This window comes from Phyllostomus hastatus, unplaced genomic scaffold (assembly GCF_019186645.2).
Source record: "Phyllostomus hastatus isolate PE091 unplaced genomic scaffold, TTU_PhHast_1.1 phas_contig_34, whole genome shotgun sequence".
Lineage (NCBI taxonomy): Eukaryota > Metazoa > Chordata > Mammalia > Chiroptera > Phyllostomidae > Phyllostomus > Phyllostomus hastatus.
Genome location: NW_025333857.1, coordinates 16,261,315 through 16,282,133, shown reverse-complemented (window position 1 = coordinate 16,282,133; position 20,819 = coordinate 16,261,315). Strand labels below are relative to the sequence as shown.

At 39.8% G+C, this 20,819-nt stretch overlaps 1 protein-coding gene across 8 annotated transcripts in view; it reads right to left on the bottom strand.

The window, feature by feature from the left end:
• The window catches only part of FREM1 (FRAS1 related extracellular matrix 1), a 160,492-nt gene that overhangs the window by 30,248 nt on the left and 109,425 nt on the right, over nt 1-20,819 (bottom strand). For 5 of the 8 annotated variants that reach the window (XM_045840791.1, XM_045840792.1, XM_045840790.1 and 2 more), the window contains 3 exons: nt 13,955-14,369; nt 5,656-5,857; nt 4,543-4,687 (listed from right to left, as the gene is read on the bottom strand). In XM_045840791.1, coding sequence (XP_045696747.1) covers nt 4,543-4,687; nt 5,656-5,857; nt 13,955-14,369 — 762 coding nt within the window. Of the gene's footprint in view, nt 1-4,542; nt 4,688-5,655; nt 5,858-13,954; nt 14,420-20,819 lie in introns of those variants that run through there. The other 3 variants (XM_045840795.1, XM_045840798.1, XM_045840796.1) reach the window with 3 other exon arrangements.

Here is a 20,819-nt window from a genome sequence, read left to right as displayed (position 1 = left end):
TACAAGGACGAGAATTGTACTCATGTCGAATGATGAAAATTAAAATTTGTGAATATGTATAAAGCACCTGTACACAGTGGGTGCTTAATAAGTGCTACTTCTCTTTCCTTCCTCTGTGCTTTCCTAGATCGAAGCTGGAAATAAAGCCTTTAACTTCTGGCTTGCAGTTAACATGAGAGCTTCACCCAGTCAATTGTTTCAACCTCTTCCCCTGCAAGGTGTTTCATAAAAGCTGCCAAACCATTGCAAAGTTCACCTATTAGACGTTCCTTTTCTTTCCCATTCCCTTTGTCCCTTCTCTTTTTAAGGCCCAGAATGAATAATAGAACAGCTACAGTGCGGGTAGCGGGGGGGAGGGGAGGAATCCACGCGCTCTGGGCCTGGGCTCTTGCAGCAGCAGCAGGAGCAGCAGTGGAAGCAGCCTCTGCACTACAAAGAACCTCAGGATGGGTCTGCTTTCTTTTCCAAGTTCCCTTGTCACTGCACACAAGAAAGAGGCCAACGTAGAGGATATATTAAGAAACTGGTCAAAAGTTGGCTACATTTTGTGGCCTTCAAAGGTGTTTTTGATGAATGATGTGGCTCCTCAGTAGTTTAGTTTGAGAATTCTGAAAATCACCCTCAGATTCAAGTTGGAGTGGAGAACAGATGAGCTTGTGAGTGAGTCTCGCTGAGGCCTGGGCCCCTCCTATGGTAAGTAAGAGGAGTAAGATGAGCACTCACTGGGAGGTCAGGAGATTAGGGGTCCCCTTCGGCTCTGCCACTCATCCCTTTAAGTGACTTCAGGACAATTACTGAAATGCTTTGAGCCTGATTTTTTTTATCATCCTCTAAGGATTGTGCTTTGTTGATTAAATTAGACAACGTGTGAACGTACCTGGCACAGTACCTGAAATTTAGGCATTTAGCCATGTCTAAATCTCCATGGATTTAAGTGATATAAAATAATTTCTCCTGGCTGGCATAGCTCAGTGGATTGAGCGCGGGCTGCAAACCAAAGCATTGCAGGTTCGATTCCCATTCAGGGCACATGCCTGGGTTGCAGGCCATGGCCCCCAGCAACCGCACATTGATGTTTCTCTCTCTCTCTCTCTTTCTCCCTCCCTTCCCTCTCTAAAAATAAATAAGTAAAATCTTAAAAAAATTTTTTTAAATAATTTCTATTCCTGATAAAATGGCTTCCAAATGTATTCCATGAAAAGCTCATTCCATGAGCTGTTGTGGAGGGCGAAGGAGTTAAAGGGAGAAAGAAGTAGTTCTATGATCAAATCAATTTCGGATGTGCTGCATTCTGCATTCCTCTCTCAGGATCCATGCAGGCATCTCTATGATTCTAGGATGTGATGCAGTTAAACAGCACACAAGCTAGCTCGTTAGTAATAACTTGATTAGTTTAGTCTAAATCACCCTTACTAACACCTTTATTAATGGAATATCCATCTGACTCATCAGGACTGGTAGTCCTCAGAAATGCTGCAAGAGCAAACATTTACTAGCCATGAAGATCCTGGGGCCTTCCCACTGAACATAGGTTCTTCTCATGTTTTAAAGGAGCCCCTTTTATTACAGGAGGTTTTCACTCCTTCAAATGTGCAGAACACTGATCTATTAATCCTGTTTAAACCAAAGAACTGAAAGTTGTACAGCATTTAGTTTATTGATTAATGAGCATATTTATTGTTCACTTTGCAGATCATCCCAGCATCAATTTCTAACTATAGGTGGGCTATAACTGGCCACCCAATGTCTCTGGAATACTTTCAAACAGTCAGTCTTTGCACCCACGTGAATGAAAAACAATAGTAATCATTACCAGAAGTTAAACTTATTAAAGACTTCAAATATACAAGATGCTTTCATATGCTTTACTTCATTTGTTTCTCTAAACAAATTTTGCTATTGTCCCCATTTGACAGATCAGATAACTAAGGCTTGAACAATCACCTAAGTCAATGGCAGAGTCAAAACCCAAACCCTGTTCTTTGGCCCTAAGACATGGAATGCATGCTGATATTAATATCTATAACTTACATTTTTTAAATATTTTATTTATTTATTTATTTTTAGAGAGAGGGGAAAGGGAGGGAGAAAGAGAAACAGTGCTGTGTGGTTGCCTCTCATGTGCCCCCTGCTGGGGACCTGGCCTGCAACTCAGGCATGTTCCCTGACTGGCAATCAAACCAGTGATCCTTCCTGAAGAGTGAGTATTCCTCCTTTCTTGCTACCTGTTTGGTCAGTGACTGGAGAAAAAGGAGGGAGGTAAGTCTGCAGCTCCCTTCCCATTAGGTCAGTTAGCACGCTGTGATAAGAGTGGGCAAGCAGTTCCTTTATACTGTGAGGAAACTCATGGACTCTAGAGCCATACTTCCTGGGTCCGAGTCCCAGCTCCTTCATTAATTAGCGGCATAAGCCTGGGAAAATCCTATCCTATTTTCTTGCTTCAGTTTCCTTACATGTAAATTCTTTATTATGATGGTACCTAATGCACAGGTTGTTGTGATAATTAAATGAAGAGCAATGAAATAGAGCAGAAAACAATTATAGCACAAAGGCCTGTGATCTACACTGGACAGTAACTAGGTTGTTGCTGGCTGTTTTGGAACAACAACCCATTGCTGATAAGATTATTTCTTACTGAAAAAATGTGCTTCCTATTCCAAAAACATCTAATAAATAAAGCTGGAAACAACTGTACCATTCAAGAATTATGGACATAAATGCTGAGTAATTTCTGCCTCCCCCTTGTCCATTTTAAAGAAAATAACTTAATAGTGGTCAGAATTAAAATTAAAATTATTTTTAGATTAACCCTCGGTGGACATCATTTTGTTCCATTGGTTCCAATCTTCATCTTCAGCTGATTAGAAACATCTTCAGCATAGGTATATGAAAATTAATATGGGACACAAGCAGGGGCCCATTTAAAATAGCCTCAGTTAAGGTTATAATTTCTCCTGTGATTCTCCTATAAATCAGAGGATTCTTTAAAAACATAAATCATCTTCCAAAGCAATGTTCTTTGTAACGATGAAGCATAAAAAGGCATGTAAGTGAAGCAATGTTAATCTAGCACTGGTGCTGGGGGAAATCTCATCAGCTACACTATGTTCCCACATGGAGGACCAGACCCACAGTAGCAAGTCTGATTGGTATTCTTATATTTTCTAGTTGAACTATTAAACAGCAAGTGAAGTCACAATTTATTAATGTTTGTGGAGCAGGATTCCTTTTTTTTACATTTTCTTGAGCTGTAAAATGATTGTCTAAATTGCAAGCAGTTAATATATTTTCTGTAAAGGAAATCCTAAGGAACCATTTCTCTTAGTCCACAGCAGTTTAAAGGGTGGAGGTCATTTGTTTTAATTTTATAACTTCTTGATTATATTTAAATGTCAAGGGTGAGGCCTTTCTTCTTCATAACTATTTACCAGTTTCTAATACTGTGCACCTGTGGACATTAAATAAAAATCTGTGGATTTAATAAATCTGAGCCAGATTCTACGGTTTACTGGAGCAATGGAGGTAGAACCCTGGGAATGTGTTTTTTTAGGAGGGTGCCAGTTTCTTTAACAATGACTACAGAGACCTCTGCTGGTGAGTGTTGGAACTGCGATCAGGATCCGAAAGAAAAAGCCAGAATGAAGACAGCAGGGGCGAATCTGTTTTCTTCCTTTGTCCATATACCGTCATAAAAATCCAATAAAGAGGGTACTCGCTTGTGATGCATAGTTTTACTGGGATATGATTAATACCAACTTTTCTTTGAGGTTACTGGGGAAGAGTATCAAATTCAAAACGAAAGGAAAAAGCACAAGAACTGGACTATCATACAGCTTTCTACAGTCATCTGCTAACTGGTAAATTATTCAAGGTCTACCTTCAAGAAAAGTCTAGAATAGGGATCCAGTAGGTGAAATTACCATGCTCTGTTAATCTTGTTCATTTTGAGGACTTGTTACTCTTGTTATTCGGAAGGTTGTACATGCTACACAGCATACCTCCAAGTCTATTTTCTGCTTTATACTGTCTTCATCTTACCTATGACAGGTTTATTACCTCGTAAAGGCCATTTCAAGTAATCATTTTTGGGTTTAATTTTTTGGAGGTACAGAGCTGTTTGCCAGACCTTCCTGGCTACCTCCTTCCCCCAGGTCCAGATGCTGGAGGAGACTGGTTACTAACGCAGTCCTACAGTGACCTCTTGCTGCACGATTGGTACATGATCCTGCAGCCTTCGTCCCGGGTGCTGGTGAACCATCAGGACAGAAACCTGTCTGGGTTTGAAAGCGTAGGCATTTGCATGCATAAGTTGAATGACCCAGAGCTATACAACTGAGCTTTTTAATGTTTTTATACTCTGGAAAGCTATTCTTAACAAGCAGTGATAGAATAATCGCTCTCCAAAATATATTCCATGAGTTTGTAAAATAGGCTATCAGTTTATCCTCTTAGATTCTGTTCAAAAAACACCATTTCACTTCCCTAATCAGATACATTTTGGACATTATTTGCAGAACTACTAAATAGGCAAAAAAAAATTACATTTGAGGAGTGGCAGAGTTCCCTGTGGGGTCCATGATTTGAAATTCCACGATATCTGAATTAAATTCCAAAGATGGGTTTATGACGTAAAGAATGGTCTTACTGTTTAAGTCCTTTTGGTTAAATTGCTCATGGATAAATTCACCTACAAAAAAGAAATAAATGAATTTAGTGGGTACTCAAGAGTAAATAGGAGCTAATAAAATTGTATAGCTATTTTATCTTAAATATCAGCTTTAAAAATCTCTGAGGTGTATTTTTAAAAGAAATGAACATTATTGCAACTATCTTAAAACTGAAATGCAATGAACTTAAATTAGTCTTTAAAGTTTACTTTGTCTCAGAAATATTGTGCCTAAGAAAAATACAAAGATGGAGGTAGACAAGGATGATACAGTAATAAAATCTGTAATTCTGTGCCATCCTCTTTTTTAAAAAAATTTTTAAAATATGTTTATTGATTTTAAACAGAGAGGAAGGGGAAAAGAGAGAGAGAAACACTAATTGGTTGCCTCCCATTCACACCCCAGCCAGTGATAAAACCAGCCACCTAGGCGTGTGCCCTGACTGGGAATCAAACCCCCGCCCTTCTGGTGCACATTCAGGACATTGCTCCAGCCAAGCCACCTGGCTGGGGATATACTATCCTCTTTAGTGATATATTTTGATTACCGTCTCCCTAAAGCAAGGGTAATATACAATCCAGAGAAACCACTACACCAAAAAAAACCCCAGAATTTTAAAATTAAATAAATGGACATCATTTAAAATTTGTGTTGTGGTAGGAAAAAAGTTAGTCACAAATATGAATTTTGCCCTGACACTGAGTGTTCCTCTGAATATATTACAATCTTGCTGGTTTTATTTTTAAGAAAACAACAATAAAATGTAAGCAAATAATAGATCAGTATTTGGTTCTCCCACTTAAGATGAATTTAAGGAAGTTCAGCTTCAAACTCTCTTTTGCACTAATATTGATTTGTAAACTGCATCTATCAGTAAGCCCTGGGGAGTGTTTACCAAATGGGCCTGCACTTAATTAAATTGCTTTCTAGCGTTGCCAGCCACTGTGTATTTTAAAACGAGCAATTACAGGATTAAGGAAGGCAGTACCTGTTGTCGTGTTCTCCAGATGTCCATGCTGGGGGCCTCGCAAAATCTTGAAGATAATCTGATCATCCTCAGTGTCAGGGTCCGATGCCTTCAAGACCCGGGAGGTGATGTAAATCCCATAGCAGCCATTTTTCAGGAGTCCCACTTGAGAAGGGGGATGCAAGTGTGTGATGTGGGGTGCTGCTTTGTCCAGTCGGTCCACCTAAATTGTTAATAATTACATACAAGTTTAAATAAAGGCTTCTCATTCCCATGGGGTCTTAAGGTTAACACTGAAAAACATCCACGAATTTCATTCAGATTCTTTATCCTCCTCCTTTGTTAATTTCTGCTAAACACTGCCTTGTCCACAATATCCTCAGCAACTATCATAGTGCCTGGAATAGAGGTGGACTTCCCATTGTAAACTTTGACCCAGCTTTATTTATTTGTCTGACTCCTCCATTAGGATTTAATCTCCCCCATCTATTCCTTACACCTGGCACAGTGCTTAAACCATAACAAAGGCTCAAGGAATATTTATTGATTGAATATATATATTAAGATTTACCAAAGAATTGTATTGCAAACATAATGTTACCTCCACAGAAGGATTCTTTCATTTTTCCAATGTTTGGTGATTTATAGAAATACAGTTATAAAGGTCTACAAATACATTTTTTGTTATATCTTTGTTCAGAGAGCAAAAAAGTTCAATAAAAATAGAAATATCTTAGTAAGAAAAAAGTCAGAGGTCATTGTTTATAGAATTGTATAACCATCTCATTAAGGATGAGAGCCAGGTGCCGTAACTAAACAGGTGAACTCAATTTGTGAAGATGGTGGATGGGCAATCACTATGAATGACGGAGGTGTACAGGTTCGAACACTACAGAGGGCCTTATTCGGATGTGATATGGAGGTCAGTCCATCTTGCAAATAACTGCTGTGTGTTAGGGATGGGGCAGGTGTAGACCAATTAGCACAATTCACCACTGACACTAGCAAACAAGGACAGGAACACTACCTCTATCCCCCTTACTCCTAATCATTCAATTCTTAACTTCATTTAATCAAAAATGAAATATGCATGACCCAGCAATTCTATTTCTGGGTATTTAATCTGAAAACAACAAAAACACTCTTTGAAAAGATATATGCACCCTCATATTTAATGCAGAATTATTTACAATAATCAGGATATGGAAGCAACCTAGCTGACCACTGACAGATGAATGAATAAAGAAGATGGGGTACATATAAAATATAACTCAGCCATAAAAAAAATAGAATCTTGCCATTTGCAACAACACAAATGGACCTACAAGGAATTATGATAAGTAAAATAATTTAGACAGAGAAAGACAAATACCATATGAACTCACTCATACATAAAATCTGGAAAAAAAAACAGGACAAATGAATAATCAAAACAAAATAGAAACAGATTCACAGATGTAGAGAACAAACTGATGGTGGCCAGAGGGGAGGGCAGTGGAGAATGGACAAAAAGGTGAAGTGGACAGAGAGGTGCAAACCTCCAGTTGTAAAATAAATAAGTCACAGGGGTGTACAGCTTAGGAAATACAGCCAACAACATTGTAGTAACTTTGTACGGTGGTAGATGGTTACTAGACTTTTCATGGTGATCACTCAGTAAGGTATATAAATGTTCAATCGCTATGTTGTAAACCTGAAACTCATATAATATGGTATGCCAACTATACTTTAATTAAAATTTTTTGAAAGAATCATAAATCATGTTGGATAATACTTAGAGGAACAGGTATTTTGTATTTTGCTGATAGGAGCACAAATTAATGAAAATTTTATGAATAGAAATTTGACTCATATATATATATATATATACTAAAATGTGCACATACTTTAATCTAAAACTTTCACTTTTTAAACTATCCTGTAAAAATAATTAGACATGTACACAAAAATATAGGTACAGGGAAAGCAAAGGTTCACAGTTGCATTGTGACATTCTTTTGAGTTAATAAAGCTATTGTAATAATCAGAACCTGTGTGGCTTTTTCCATATGAACTGTAAACCTCTTTTGTCCACCCCTGTATGTTCACGAAAATATAATTTATGACAGCAATTAACAAAGTTCCAGAAAACATAAAAGTCTAACAGGGGATTCATAAACCATCTCTACCTGAGACTGAATGCTATGTGGCCTTTAAAAATCATGTTTTCAAGAAAGATTTAATGGCATGAAACAAAATTTGTAACATAATGAACAGTGGAAACAGGCAATATGCATAATAGTACATATAATATCATGCCATTTTTAATTGCACAGAATAAAAGAATGGAAGGAAGTCAGCCAACAACAGTTATCTTTGGGTGGTATGATTGTGAAGGATATTTTCCTTATCCTTTTCTGTAGTTTATGAATTCTTCAAAATGAGTATTTTATGAGTTGAAAAGCAACAAAACATTTCCAAAAGTTAGTCATTCTCCTTTCCTGAAAAGTATGGATGGAAAACTCAAAGCTGTGCAGTTGGGAGGAAGGTGGGGAATTACCTACACTTCAGAGCCTTTTCAGGCTTCAGCCCTCAAAGGCTTCAGGGCCTTTTCAGGGGGAAGATCCTACAGCCATGGTGGCCAATAGGGCTGGGAAGTCAATGTCAGCAGAGAAAAAAGAATATTTCACACCATGGAAGACATTCTTCAAGTTGATAAATAGCTGAGTACAGCTGGTTTTTAAAAAATGTTGTTTTTCTTGAAAACAAAAGTATTATAAGAGGAATGAATTCCTGTTGTGATCAATTATCTCTTAAAAATGTTAATATCTAAACCCTGGTTATATGGTCCCCTGTTGTGCCATTGGTCATCTTTGGGCTAAAATGCATCCTAGTCCTATTAAATTTCTAGATTCTTCAAAAGCAGATCTTCTGACTCAGTATACCAAAAGCATTTTAAAATATTAGAGTATAAGACATTTTTAAGGAAGATTATCTTCATGAAAGTTCATATAGTAAGATATTGTTAACCTACGTAAAGAAATTTAAAAATATAAAACAAGGCATATAATTACTGTTTTAAGGAATCATGTATTGGACAGTTTTGCACAAGAATAGGAGAAAGAGAGACTTCCAGCCAAGATGGAGGCGTAGGTAGACACCCTGTGCCTCCTCACACAACCAAAATAAGGACAACAATTTAAAAACAAAATAACAACCAGAACTGACAGAAAATTGAACTGTATGGAAGTCCGACAACCAAGGCATTAAAATAGACACATTCATCCAGACCGGTAGGTGGGGCAGAATTGGACATCCGGGCAGAGAGGGGTCAAGGCACAAAAAGCGGTGGCACTGGGTGCACAAGATGGCAGTGGGCAGACCCTGGGCAAGCAGGCAGCGGCGGGCAGACCCCAGGCACAGGTGGCAATGGGCAGACCCAGCAAGGCAGCAATTGTGAAGCGAGGCACTGTGAGCAAGAAGGCTGGCTGACCAGGCGGCCTTACATTTGCCCACAGATAAACCAGACAAAGCTGAGGAGCATGACAGAGCGCTCGGGCCAGGGTCCCAGAGCTGGGAAATAAGGCCTCAAAACGCCAATTGAAAACACCTATGGGAGTTGAGGTGCAGGGAGAGACTTCCAGTCTCATGGGAGAGTTCATTGGAGAGACCCATAGGGTCCTGGAATGTACACAGGCCCATTCACACGGTTATTAGCACCAGAAGGGCCCAGTTTGCATGGGGGAAGCAGCGGAGGAGACTGGGATCCGACAGAGAGCAGAGTGGAAGCCATTCTTCCCTTTCAGACCCCGCCCCCACATACAGTGCCGCAACCCAGCAACTGGGTTGTCCCTCCCTGGTGAACACCTAAGGCTCTGCCCCTGTTGCATAACAGGCATGACAAAACAAAAAAAAAATGGCCCAAACATAAGAACAGGTCAAAACTCCACAGCAAATACAACTAAGCGACCAAGAGATAGCCAATCTATCAGATGCACAGTTCAAAGCACTGGTGATCAGGATGTTCACAGAATTGGTTAAATTTGATCATAAATTAGATGAAAAAATGAAGGCTATGCTAAGTGAAATGAAGAAAAATGCACAGGGAACCACCAATAGTGATGGGAAGAAAACAGAAACTCAAATCCATGGAATGGATCAAAAGGAAGAAAGAAACAACGAAACAGAAAAGAATGAAACAATAAGAATTCAAAAGAATAAGAAAAGGCTTAGGAACCTCCAGGACATCTTTAAATGTTCCAACACCTGAATTATAGGGGCACCAGAAGGGGAAGAGAAAGAGCAACAAGTGGAAAAGTTATTTGAACAAATAATAAAGGAGAACTTCCCCAATCTGGCTAAGGAAATAGACTTCCAGGAAGTCCAGGAAGCTCAGAGAGTCCCAAAGAAGTTGGACCCAAGGAGGAACACACCAAGGCACATTCTAATTACACTAGCCAAGATTAAAATGAAGGAGAGAATCCTAGAAGCAGCAAGAGATAAGGAGACAGTTACCTACAAAGGAGTTCCCATCAAACTGTCAGCTGATTTCTCAAAAGAGACTTTACAGGTAAGAAAGTACTGGAAAAAAGTATTCCAAGTCATGAAAGGCAAGGACCTACATCCAAGATTGCTCTATCCGGCAAGGCTTTCATTTAGAATGGAAGGGCAGATAAAGTGCTTTGCAGACACGGTCAAGTTAAAGGAGTTCATCATCACCAAGCCCATATTTTGTGAAATGTTAAAGGGACTTCTCTAAGAAAAAGAAGATAAAAAACATGTACAGTAAAATGACAGCAAACTCACAATTGTTAACAACCACAACTAAAACTAAAACAAAAAAACAAAAACTAAGTGAACAACTAGAACAGGAACAGAACCACAAACATAGAGACCACCTGGAGGGTTAGCAACAGGGAAGCGGGATGAGGAGAGAGGGGGGAAAGGTACAGAGAATAAGCAGCATAGATGGTAGGTAGAAAATAGACAGGGGGAGGGCAAGAATAGTACGGGAAATTTAGAAGCTAAAGAACTTATGACACATGGACATGAACTAAATTGGGGGAATGTGGGTGGGAGAGGGTGTGCAGGGTGGAGGGGAGTGAAGGGGGGGAAATGGGACAGCTGTAATAGCATAATCAATAAAATATATTTATAAATAAATAATAAATAGAATAGAATGGAATGGAATGGAATGGAATGGAATGGAATGGAATGGAAGAAAAACCTTGACCTGGAATATTCAGAGGAGGTTTTATAAAGGTAATAATCCCTGAAGAGTGGCAAGGATTTAGGATGGATGAAGGAAAAGTAAAGCTTTCATGGAGGAGAGATGAATCAGTTATCTGTTGCTGTGTAAGAAATGACTCTAAAACATAGTAATTTAATACCATAATGATTCATTTAGGAAGAGGAGGAGGAGGAAGAGGTGATGGAGGAGGAGGTGAAAAAATGGAGGAGGAGGAGACAATGATGACAGCAGTGGCAGCTATATATCCTTTTATGATTACTTGTGTTGGGTTTACTGGAAATCTTCTGATATGCGTAGACCATAGAGAGCAGTGATACTGATTCTTTCTCCCTCACCTCCAGCCCTGTCCCCTCATAAGGGACATTACAGAAATCTTTGCAGCAAGACTGCAGCATCTTGGTCAGACAGACATGACTTCCTACAAAATGAATGTCAGATCAGCACATGCTGTATCAGTAAAATGCACTTAAGTTTTATGCTTAAGTCCAGTAGCTTTGCCCTTGGTTTCCGAGTTTGGGACCATCAGAGTAGCACACCCGGTGACTTAATTGGACCAATTCATCACTCAGTGGTTGATGATATTATATTGTCTTGCCAGAAAAAGCTCTTGAAGGCAAGAGAATGATGGGGTCATTTCTTCTGTACTGCTTGGGGTAGGAGAAGGTTAGTCATTTCCCAAACTGCCTGACCTCTCTGCTTAGAGACCAGAAAATTCAGAGGAATTATGGGAGAAAGTTTTAGGCTTTCTTTGTGTGGTTTTTACACATAATGATTTGAGGGGAGGGGGCAAGGGAAACCTTCCACTATTTTTAAAAGATTTTATTTATTTACTTGTAGAGAGAAGGGAGGGAGAAAGAAAGGTAGAGAAACATCAGTATGTGAGAGACATATCCATCGGTTGCCTCTTGCATACGCCCAACTGGGGATCTGGCCCACAACCCAGGCATGTGCCCTGACTGGGAATCAAACCAGCAACCTTTTGGTTTGCAGGCTAGTGTTCAATCCACTGAGCCACACCAGCCAGGGTGAAACCTGCTGTTGATGACAAAGAAACTTTATATCATGTATCCAACATTTTCCTATCAGTAAATTCTGAAACTTCCAAAAGACAATTCTCTCATGGTAATACTCTTTATGATGAGTATTGGCGTTGCAAGAGACCTGATCTAGTACTTTCTTCAAACTCTACCCCTTTCCTTCTTGGCTCTGGAATGCAGAGGAACTCCTATGCTCACATGCAGAATTGACAAATGCTACAAATTTGCTGCCAATAGACCCAGAACATTATTTCTGGTTGGAGAATACAGTGACATTTTTCTACCTAGTGTGGGGAGTCAAAAGTCCATAAAAAATTGTAATTGACTGAAGAGTGAGATGAAACTAAACAATAAAAATATAATAAGCAATAAAACAATAATTTTACTATGCACAAAGTACTTGTATACTGTACAATGACATCAATACCTTCTCTCTTCTCCCAGTGCATCACAATTTCATGACATTTTCTGGATATCCTTAGGGCCAAAGTCTCCTCCAGCACCCATTCTATGTCATCAGGACTTTCCACCTTTCTACTCAGATCCCAGCTTACAGAGAGACGATGTCATATTTCGTTTTATGTGTCGATGTAGCTGAGCTCTGATACCCAGCTGTTTGGTGAAACACCAGTCTAGGTGTTGCTGAGGAGATATTTTTCAGGTGTGACTACATTTACATCAGTAGACTTTGAATAAGACAGATCACCCACTAGAATGTGAGTGGGCCTCATCCAGTCAGTTGAAGATTGTAAGAGAAGAGACTGAAGTCTCTTGAACAGAAGAAATTTTGCCCCCAGGTCTGCCTTTGGACTCCAGACTGCAACATCAACTCCTGCTGGAATCTCTATGCTGTTGGTCTGTCCTGCAGATTTTAGACATATAGACCCATGTGACATGTGTGAGCCAATCCTGAAAATAAATCTCTCTCTCTCTCTCTCCATACACACACACACACACACATCCTATTGGTTCTGTTTCTCTGGAGAATCCTCACTAGTACAGAGACTAAAGAGAAGAGCAAGGGGAAATTATTATTTTGCATAATCAGAAGGTATCCCGAAGTAAAAAACAGATACATCTTTTTTGCTGTTGATGGAAGTGTGTAGAATAGGGTGAACCACATCCAAGAAGAGTGGATTCGAGGCTCTAACAGCCAGACACATTTAATGTGTTTTGACTGAAAAATGGAAAACACATTATGCCCTCCTCGAATCATGACCGTAGTCAACACAAATATGGCAGTACAGTGACGTAGAAAGGACACCAGATTTGGGGACAGAAAGATTTGAGGTTTTTATGTATATTTCAAGAAATTATTTAACTCCTGAACATCTATAATATGGAGATAACATATTCCTCTAAGGATTTTTTATGAGAATTAAAGAAGATATGTAAAGTGGGTCTGACCTACATTTATTGCTCAGAAAAACTGCAGCTGCTGCAAACATCACTCTCATTGTTACCACATGTGGGGCACTGACACTGCCCTGTTGGTTTCCATATGTCTAGTTGAAAACCATTAAAATGATAGTAGGTGACATGGACCAGTAAGCATCATCATAATAGTATAGTTAAATATTATAACAGTAGTTATAATATTAGATATAAATAGATATATATCGATATTACATAATATTAGATATTGAAAATCTAATATGTCTCAGGAAATATGCTGGTGCATTGAATACCTACTCTTATTTCATCCTCACCACAACACAAAGGAGAAAAAGTAGCATCAGAAGAGTAAAAGAACGCTCTCAAGGTGACACAGCTAATCAATGGCAAAGCAGAAATTCCAGCCTAGGTGTGTCAGACTCCAAGGCCTGTGTTTTTTGTTCCTTTCTATATTACTTACCACTGACTCTTAAGGCCAATCATTACCTGTACACAGGGACCACATCTGTTTTGTTGACATTGATATGCCCAGCGCCTTGCTTGGTGCCGAGCACACTGCAGACACAGAGTACATATTTGAAGGAAAGAAGAAAATAGTTTTCCTTAAAGTTATTTTCTGCACATCAGTGGCAAAGAATTGTGTATTTCTCATACTTGCCTGGATGGTGAATGAAACAGGTTCTTGCCACACTCTCCCATCCACAATAAAGCCTTGGTTCGAGCCATCTGTGGCCACAAAAGTAAAGCGGTCAGTCTGGGAGTCCCCTCCTGAGTGCCTGTAGGCCACATTCCTGCTGTCCACATCCCACTGCGTGAAGTTGTGTTGGAGCAGCACTGTCCCCCGCAGGTAGAGCTGGCCATGCTGTGGGAGCTGAGCCAAAAGGAAGGTGAGGTTCTCCACAGCAGTGTCAGGGTCGGTCAGCTGCAGCAGGTCCGGGGAAAGCAGGCCCGTGGCCCCTTCAGCCAGTCTCAACCCCTTGTTCCTGGTCACCACGGGTAAGGCTCTATCCACAGTTTCCAGCACGATCTCAAACACCCCATGCTTGGTCTGCAGTCCATTGCTGACAATGAATCTGGCAAAGAGAGGCAAGGCAGCCTTCAGCATGGATTCTTGTGTCACCATCTACTGGAATGAAATGATAACAACACACACCTTTACTAGAGGATATGTTGTTTGGGGTTCAAATGAAAAATCAAGGGCAGGTCTTTTTGGAGGACACCGTTCTGTTAAATAAGTCACTAGGTAACACATAAATTGCCCATTCCACACCCAAAAGATTTTCTCACTAACATTGGTGGTAGACTCTTGTGGCGGAGCAGGCCAATACTGCCAGTGATATTTCTCTGGTGTGCCGGGGCCTAGCATAGTTCCTCGCCTCACATGGGAATTTCATGCCAAATTAGACCCACTGCATGACTTTGAAGAGATCACTCGTTTTATATAGTTATACTTTTGCAACTGTATTTTCTTTGTGGAATAAGATAAGCTTTTAATACTGATAATTAGAGGCCAATTCAATCAAGGGCCGAGTCGGCTGAATTCGGCTAATTCACTGTATATGTTTGTGGTATATTTTCTAAGGTCATACTACTTAGCCATGTAATCGTGTCTAACTCATCTGTCCTTTCTGGGCTTCATTTTCACTCTTCTGCAAAGTGAAGGATGGACCAAATGGTCTCTATATACCACCCACCTGTAAAATACCATGCGATGCTCTACTCCCTTTCTTGTGCTTCTGCAATACATTTGCCTCTTACAAGGAATGTGGGAGTTATGATAGACAAGTAATCTTTATTTCCTTTAAAGCAAAGATTACTTCCCTGCTTTAAGGAAAAGAAAATTATAGCAGAAAGGTTCATAAGTGTGGTGGAGATCCTAAGGCAAGTGGGAGGCAGAACTAGGACTAGAACCTGGGTCTTTGTGCTCACACCTTCTGCTCTTGCAGAGTTATTAACAAATGCTGGTTTGGCAAACCACAGGGGAAGAGTGGGTGTCTGTGCACCACTGCAGAGTTGTAAAGGGAAAGCTGAAAGGATATAAATTCAAGGTAAATAAAATCTCTCTCACAGTCTTGAGTTTGGGATACCAGAATGTGTTTCTGATTATATTGATCATAAATCCCATTACACCCACCACTGCAAATCTCAAAATAAAACTAATTTATATGATCTTTAGAAAATTTCAATGTGTAATTTGTTTTAAGGGGAATTGAGAACGTCATGAAATTAAGCAAACAAAATGCACTATTAAAACTCCAGCCAATTAGAAAATCACTACTCTCAAAATATAACTGACAAATTCACTATAGACCCCCCCAAACTTGAAAATAATCATGAAGTTGTGTCTATTAGGTTTTCTCTATGTGCTGTAGTTGCTAAAAATATTCATGGGGTACACTCTTATATTTCATAAATGTAAAAATCTCTAAAACTAATTTTAGCTGATTATAAACATTACATATATAAGAATTTTCTTTGGAGGTTCTTTTATTTTTTTTGGTTAATTTTATTTTGCTTACTTATTTTAATTTGTACTGGATTTATTGGGGTGGTATTGACTAATAAAATTACATAGGTTTCAGGTGTACAATTCTGATACATCATCTGTATATTGTATTGTGTGTTCACCACCCAAAGTCAAGTCTCTTTCTGTCACCATTTATCTCCCCCTTTACCTTCTTCTACCTGCCCCCACCCTGGAGGTTCTTTTTTTAACTAGAGAAGAAATGGGGCTTATATGTATTTTACTAATCTGACAAATTTAACTAACAAGTTTTTATTCTTTGCAAAACGTGTTTTGTCCTTCAAGGTTTGAGGGTTGTTGCTGTGCTTTTGAACACGAAGAAACCTGGAAGCAGGTTGTGTGAGCACAAGGAGGCACCGGCACGCCTGAGGCCCAGGGCTGAGAGGGATGAGCAGCTGGACCAAAAGTAAAGAGAGATGAGTTTGGCTGACCCAGATTTTGCTTTGAAGGCTGGACTAAAATTTTTTAGCTTTTTTAATTATCTAGTTGATAAGACTGCCTACAAGGAAAATAAAGGAATCTATGTCCAAAAAGTTTAAAATGGTAAGAGAAATATAACAAAGCAAATCTTAACATTTCACATACCTAGACTTGTAAAGAATATACCCTGTTATTTTTTCCCACATTATTATTTTACAGTTTGAATAAGGGGATTGAATTAACTTTGGAATTGTAGATAGCAAAATTACCTTGCTTCCTTAAAACAAAACCATCAATTTTCCTTTTGTAAAGCTGAATTTTTGATAAATATTTTCTAAACAAATGGGGTAATTTTACTGCTGGATCAGAAGTATTTACAAAATCAGTTATTTTCAAAAAAGTCAATAAAAAAACACACCCAGAAAAATGTCTGTGTTCAACTTTTTACTTCTTAGTCTCCTTGACCATGTCGAAGACCAAGTGATAGGTTTACAAATCATGGTCTATTCCTCAGGGAAAGCTGTCCATGGAATTATGACTTCATTCTGTTCTTTCCTGTTACTTTCTCAGATGTCTTCCCTGGAGCCTAGTATTTGACTCGAGGTAAAACCAGGAGGAGACTCGGCGTTCTCCCAATGCTTCCAATTGCCCTCTTTTCCACTTAACCCATCCAGAAACTTGTTTCATGCCTTCCACTTTACCCTCCTTCACAAACAAAGTGGTTCTCCATTCCCTACCAGGTTTTATATCAAATGTGCTCTTGCAGGGAACTTTAAGCCAGTCATTTATGGTTGAGCACAAATTTAAGCCAAGGGGCACATATTTTTAGTACTAGCATTAATTGTGGGATTCAAGACTTTGTGCCCCATTAAAACCTGTCAAATACCTGCAGAGAAGGAAGGGGAAAGCAGGCAGGAGCAGGGTTCAGGAGCCAGGAGGGAAGTGGGCGCTCAAGTCACTGCCAGGGCTCAGCCAGAGGCAACCATGCTGCTTCTCTGATTCTGACTGTTCTCTCTAGAGACTGAATTCTGACGGCGCCTGACGGATCTGCAAAGCTCAGTCTCAGGATGGCTTGCATTTACCTATGAGTGTGTGACCTGTTGTGAAGTTATCTTAGGATCCAGGCCGTTGGTCTCACGCTCCTCTCCACCTGATGATGGGAATCTGACCACGTTGGACATGGGCCGCCTGACATAGACAGATGGAACTGAGGGCGAGCTGGGCAGGGGCCATAGAGGAGAAAGAAATATGTTTACTGAGGCCAGTGTTTCCAGCTGGGACACTGAGGCAGCTGTCTGAACCAACCTAAAGCTAATAAGCCAGTGGTGAAAAGGATGCAATTTTTAAATATGACTCGATCAAACACATCATTCACTTTCATGAGGAACAATGCAAACCACTCACAGGCAGAGAAACACTATCAGAGAGAGAGAGAGAGACAAGGCGAACAGTCATGGTTGGCTTCCAGACAAAGCCAGCCTAGCAGAACAAGTGCGACAAGGTCGGTGCTGTTCATGTCTGCAAAGGGTAACCAGGTGATCTTCCAAAGGCTCCCCTGGCTCCCCCGCAAAGAAGCCCTCCAAACATATTTTCAAGTTTTAAAACAGCAGTGTCATTGCTATAATGTCACCTGTCCCAAGGTTAAGGAGCCAGTGGTATCAAGGTAGCAGCTCCTTCTGTGGGTCTATTTTGTTTAACTTTCTTTATTACACTTCCCTGAGAAAAGACAGCCAAGATGACCATTGTTCTCATGAAATTTGGGGAATGACTCTCAGATTTGCCTGGGTGCCTGCCTGGTCTGATTTCACCATTACCATGGTGCTTTCAAGCTTTCTGCATTTCCTGGCAATAGAGTTGGCTGAAGAATCTGCCATCTGTCATGGCATTTACAGGATAAAAATGGAATCATAAATAGAGCCAGTTCCTCAGGGGAAAAAAAAGTCCAGCCGGCATGTCAAAATGGGGGATATTAGCATGTTCTTTTAGTGCACGCCTGCCAGGAGCTGAAGTCAGCTTGCTAATCACTTGGTGTCATCTGTCCTAGAATGTGCTGCCAAACCTTTCTTCCAGGCCAGCAGCACCAAACAATGCTGGAGAAATTTATGATTCGCAAAATATTTCTGCAGAAGGTAAAATCTGATCATTAAACTCCCCCCTCGCCCCATTTAATTAATGCTGCCATACCTTACATTAAAAAAGAGGAGAGAGAAAAATCCTCTGCCACAGAATTTATCTTCTCTACCCAGCCAAATTTCTTGCCAGATTTAACAGAAAGCAACATAAATTTAGGTGATTAGATTGGTTGCATAGATTTAATTTTTAAAAAGCACAATAATCACACTTTCATTAAAACAGGCTTTCAGCTTTGGTTTCACGCCACCTGACAAACAACACAGTGGTCCATGATTGGGTTGGGGAGTGAGGAGATTAGAATGAGGGTTTGGGGCAGATGCTAGGCTCTTCCATTATAAATATGCAAAACTGCTGGCCAAACATCAGAACGACACGGTGAGGAAGTTCCTTCGCACATGTGCAGACTTTCCACAAATTAGTGGTACAATGAGGTATAATGGAAAGAACTCTCCAAAATGAGATCTCAGCCCCAATTCAGCCATGATTCTTAGTTATTTCAGTTTAGGTGACTTTCTTTGCCCAATAGACCCTATTTTCTCATGCATAAAATGGGAATAAACCATCTCACTCAAGGTGGAGGTGTAAGGAAATGATGTGCAAAAAGGATCTAGAACACCGCCTGATGCATTGCAGGTATTCAAGCAACACTGTCTTTCCCACATGCAAATGAAAGGATTGGATGAAATTGCTGCTCTCAACCCTTGTTATTTATTTTCTCCCTATAGACCTGTTGCCGAATCTTGAGTCATTCCAACATAATCTTCACAATTTTTACCATTTTCTTATATTACCTGTACTCTTACTACTTAACTCACTTTTTTACTTAAATAAATGTACTTAAAAGGAAACATTTCAACTACTAAAAAGTTAATCAGCATAAATACTACAAAATACATATAAGAAAAGATTGTTTTCTTAATTCTAGCTGGATATTGTTGCCCAATAGCTTGGAGCCTGGGGCCTGTGCTCTCTCTGTTGAAAAGGGAAAACAGTAAATATTGAAAAGCTGTTAAGGACAGATTAGCCCAGGCCCGAGACTTCCCCCTGGAAGCAGCCCAGAGCATGGAGAAAATGAAAAGGGAGTAGTTTCTCACTCTGGCCCCTCTTCTTCCTGGACCGGCCTGCCTTATTTTGCATTCTGCTATCACTGGTGGTACAAATAACACTTTGGGAAATAAGGCCACAGCATTTTTGCTAAAAGAAAACCTTGCTCAGAAGATGATCAAAAACTATGAACAGTAAAATGACAACAAACTCACAGCTATTAACAACTAAACTTAAAAAAGAACAAAAACAAAAACTAGAGCAGAATCAGAGAAATGGACATCACATAGAGCATTTTCAATAGGGAGGGGGAGGAAAAGAATGGGGGGAAGGTACAGGAAATAAGAAACATAATTGGTAGGCATAAAATAGATGGGGAGAGGTTAAGAATTGTATAGGAAACAGAAGTTAAAGAACTTATATGTACAACCCATGATCATGAACTAAGGAGGGGAATGCTGGAGGGTTGGGGAGTGCAGGGCAGAGGGCAGATAAAGGGGGGAAACTGGGAAAACTGTAATAGCATAGTCAATAAAATATACTTCAAAAAAAAAAGAAGTCCAGTACGTAAAACAAACCAAAAATCAAATGATCAAAACAAAGCCCTATTAGTAAGTTGGGGTGACGACCCAGGGCCCCACCAACTCAGCCCCTTCATTGCCTGTCTCTGGGAAACTCTGAGAGGGTGTCCTCAAATCTGCAGAACACAGTACTTAGAGCAGGGGACTGGGCCAGCCCACTGTCTGATAGTCCCGACGGCATTAACCCCCCCTGGAGAGCTCGTGAAAACTCACATTCCTTAGACAGGACTTATCAAAGTCACCTCTCTGCAGTGAGGCCCAAGAATTTGTATTTTGATAAATCTCACAGGTAACTCTGCGAATCTAGAAAGTTACGGGTTCCTGGGATAAATGATTTCTAAAGTACCATCAAGTAAGACTTTCTATAGATGTGAATTAAGAAAGTTTTACAGTATCACCCAATGTGAAAATATTGTTTTTCATTCTTAGTTCATTACCACCATCTGACTAATACCTAACATTCATTTTTTAACATCTTTATACATTTACTCATCAATAAAGTTATTAATGTCTTCCATAGGCTCTCTGGCGGGCACTGACTGGGGGAGTGGCAATAAATGAGAGCAGAGTTCTAGAGACGAGCATAAAACATGAATCTGACACACGTGGATCAGACACAGGAGCAACCACTCTTCGCCTTATGGGGGTGAGGGTGGGGGGGAGAACAGTCTTCATTGTAACTTCTTTCCTCCCTTAAGTTTATGCTTGGTGTTATAAAAACTGGAGGTCAAAGGGGACCAAGGAAAGAACAAATAAAAAATGATAACAACAACAGTAGTAATAATAGCAGCTAATACTTATTTTGTTCTTTCTATGTGCCA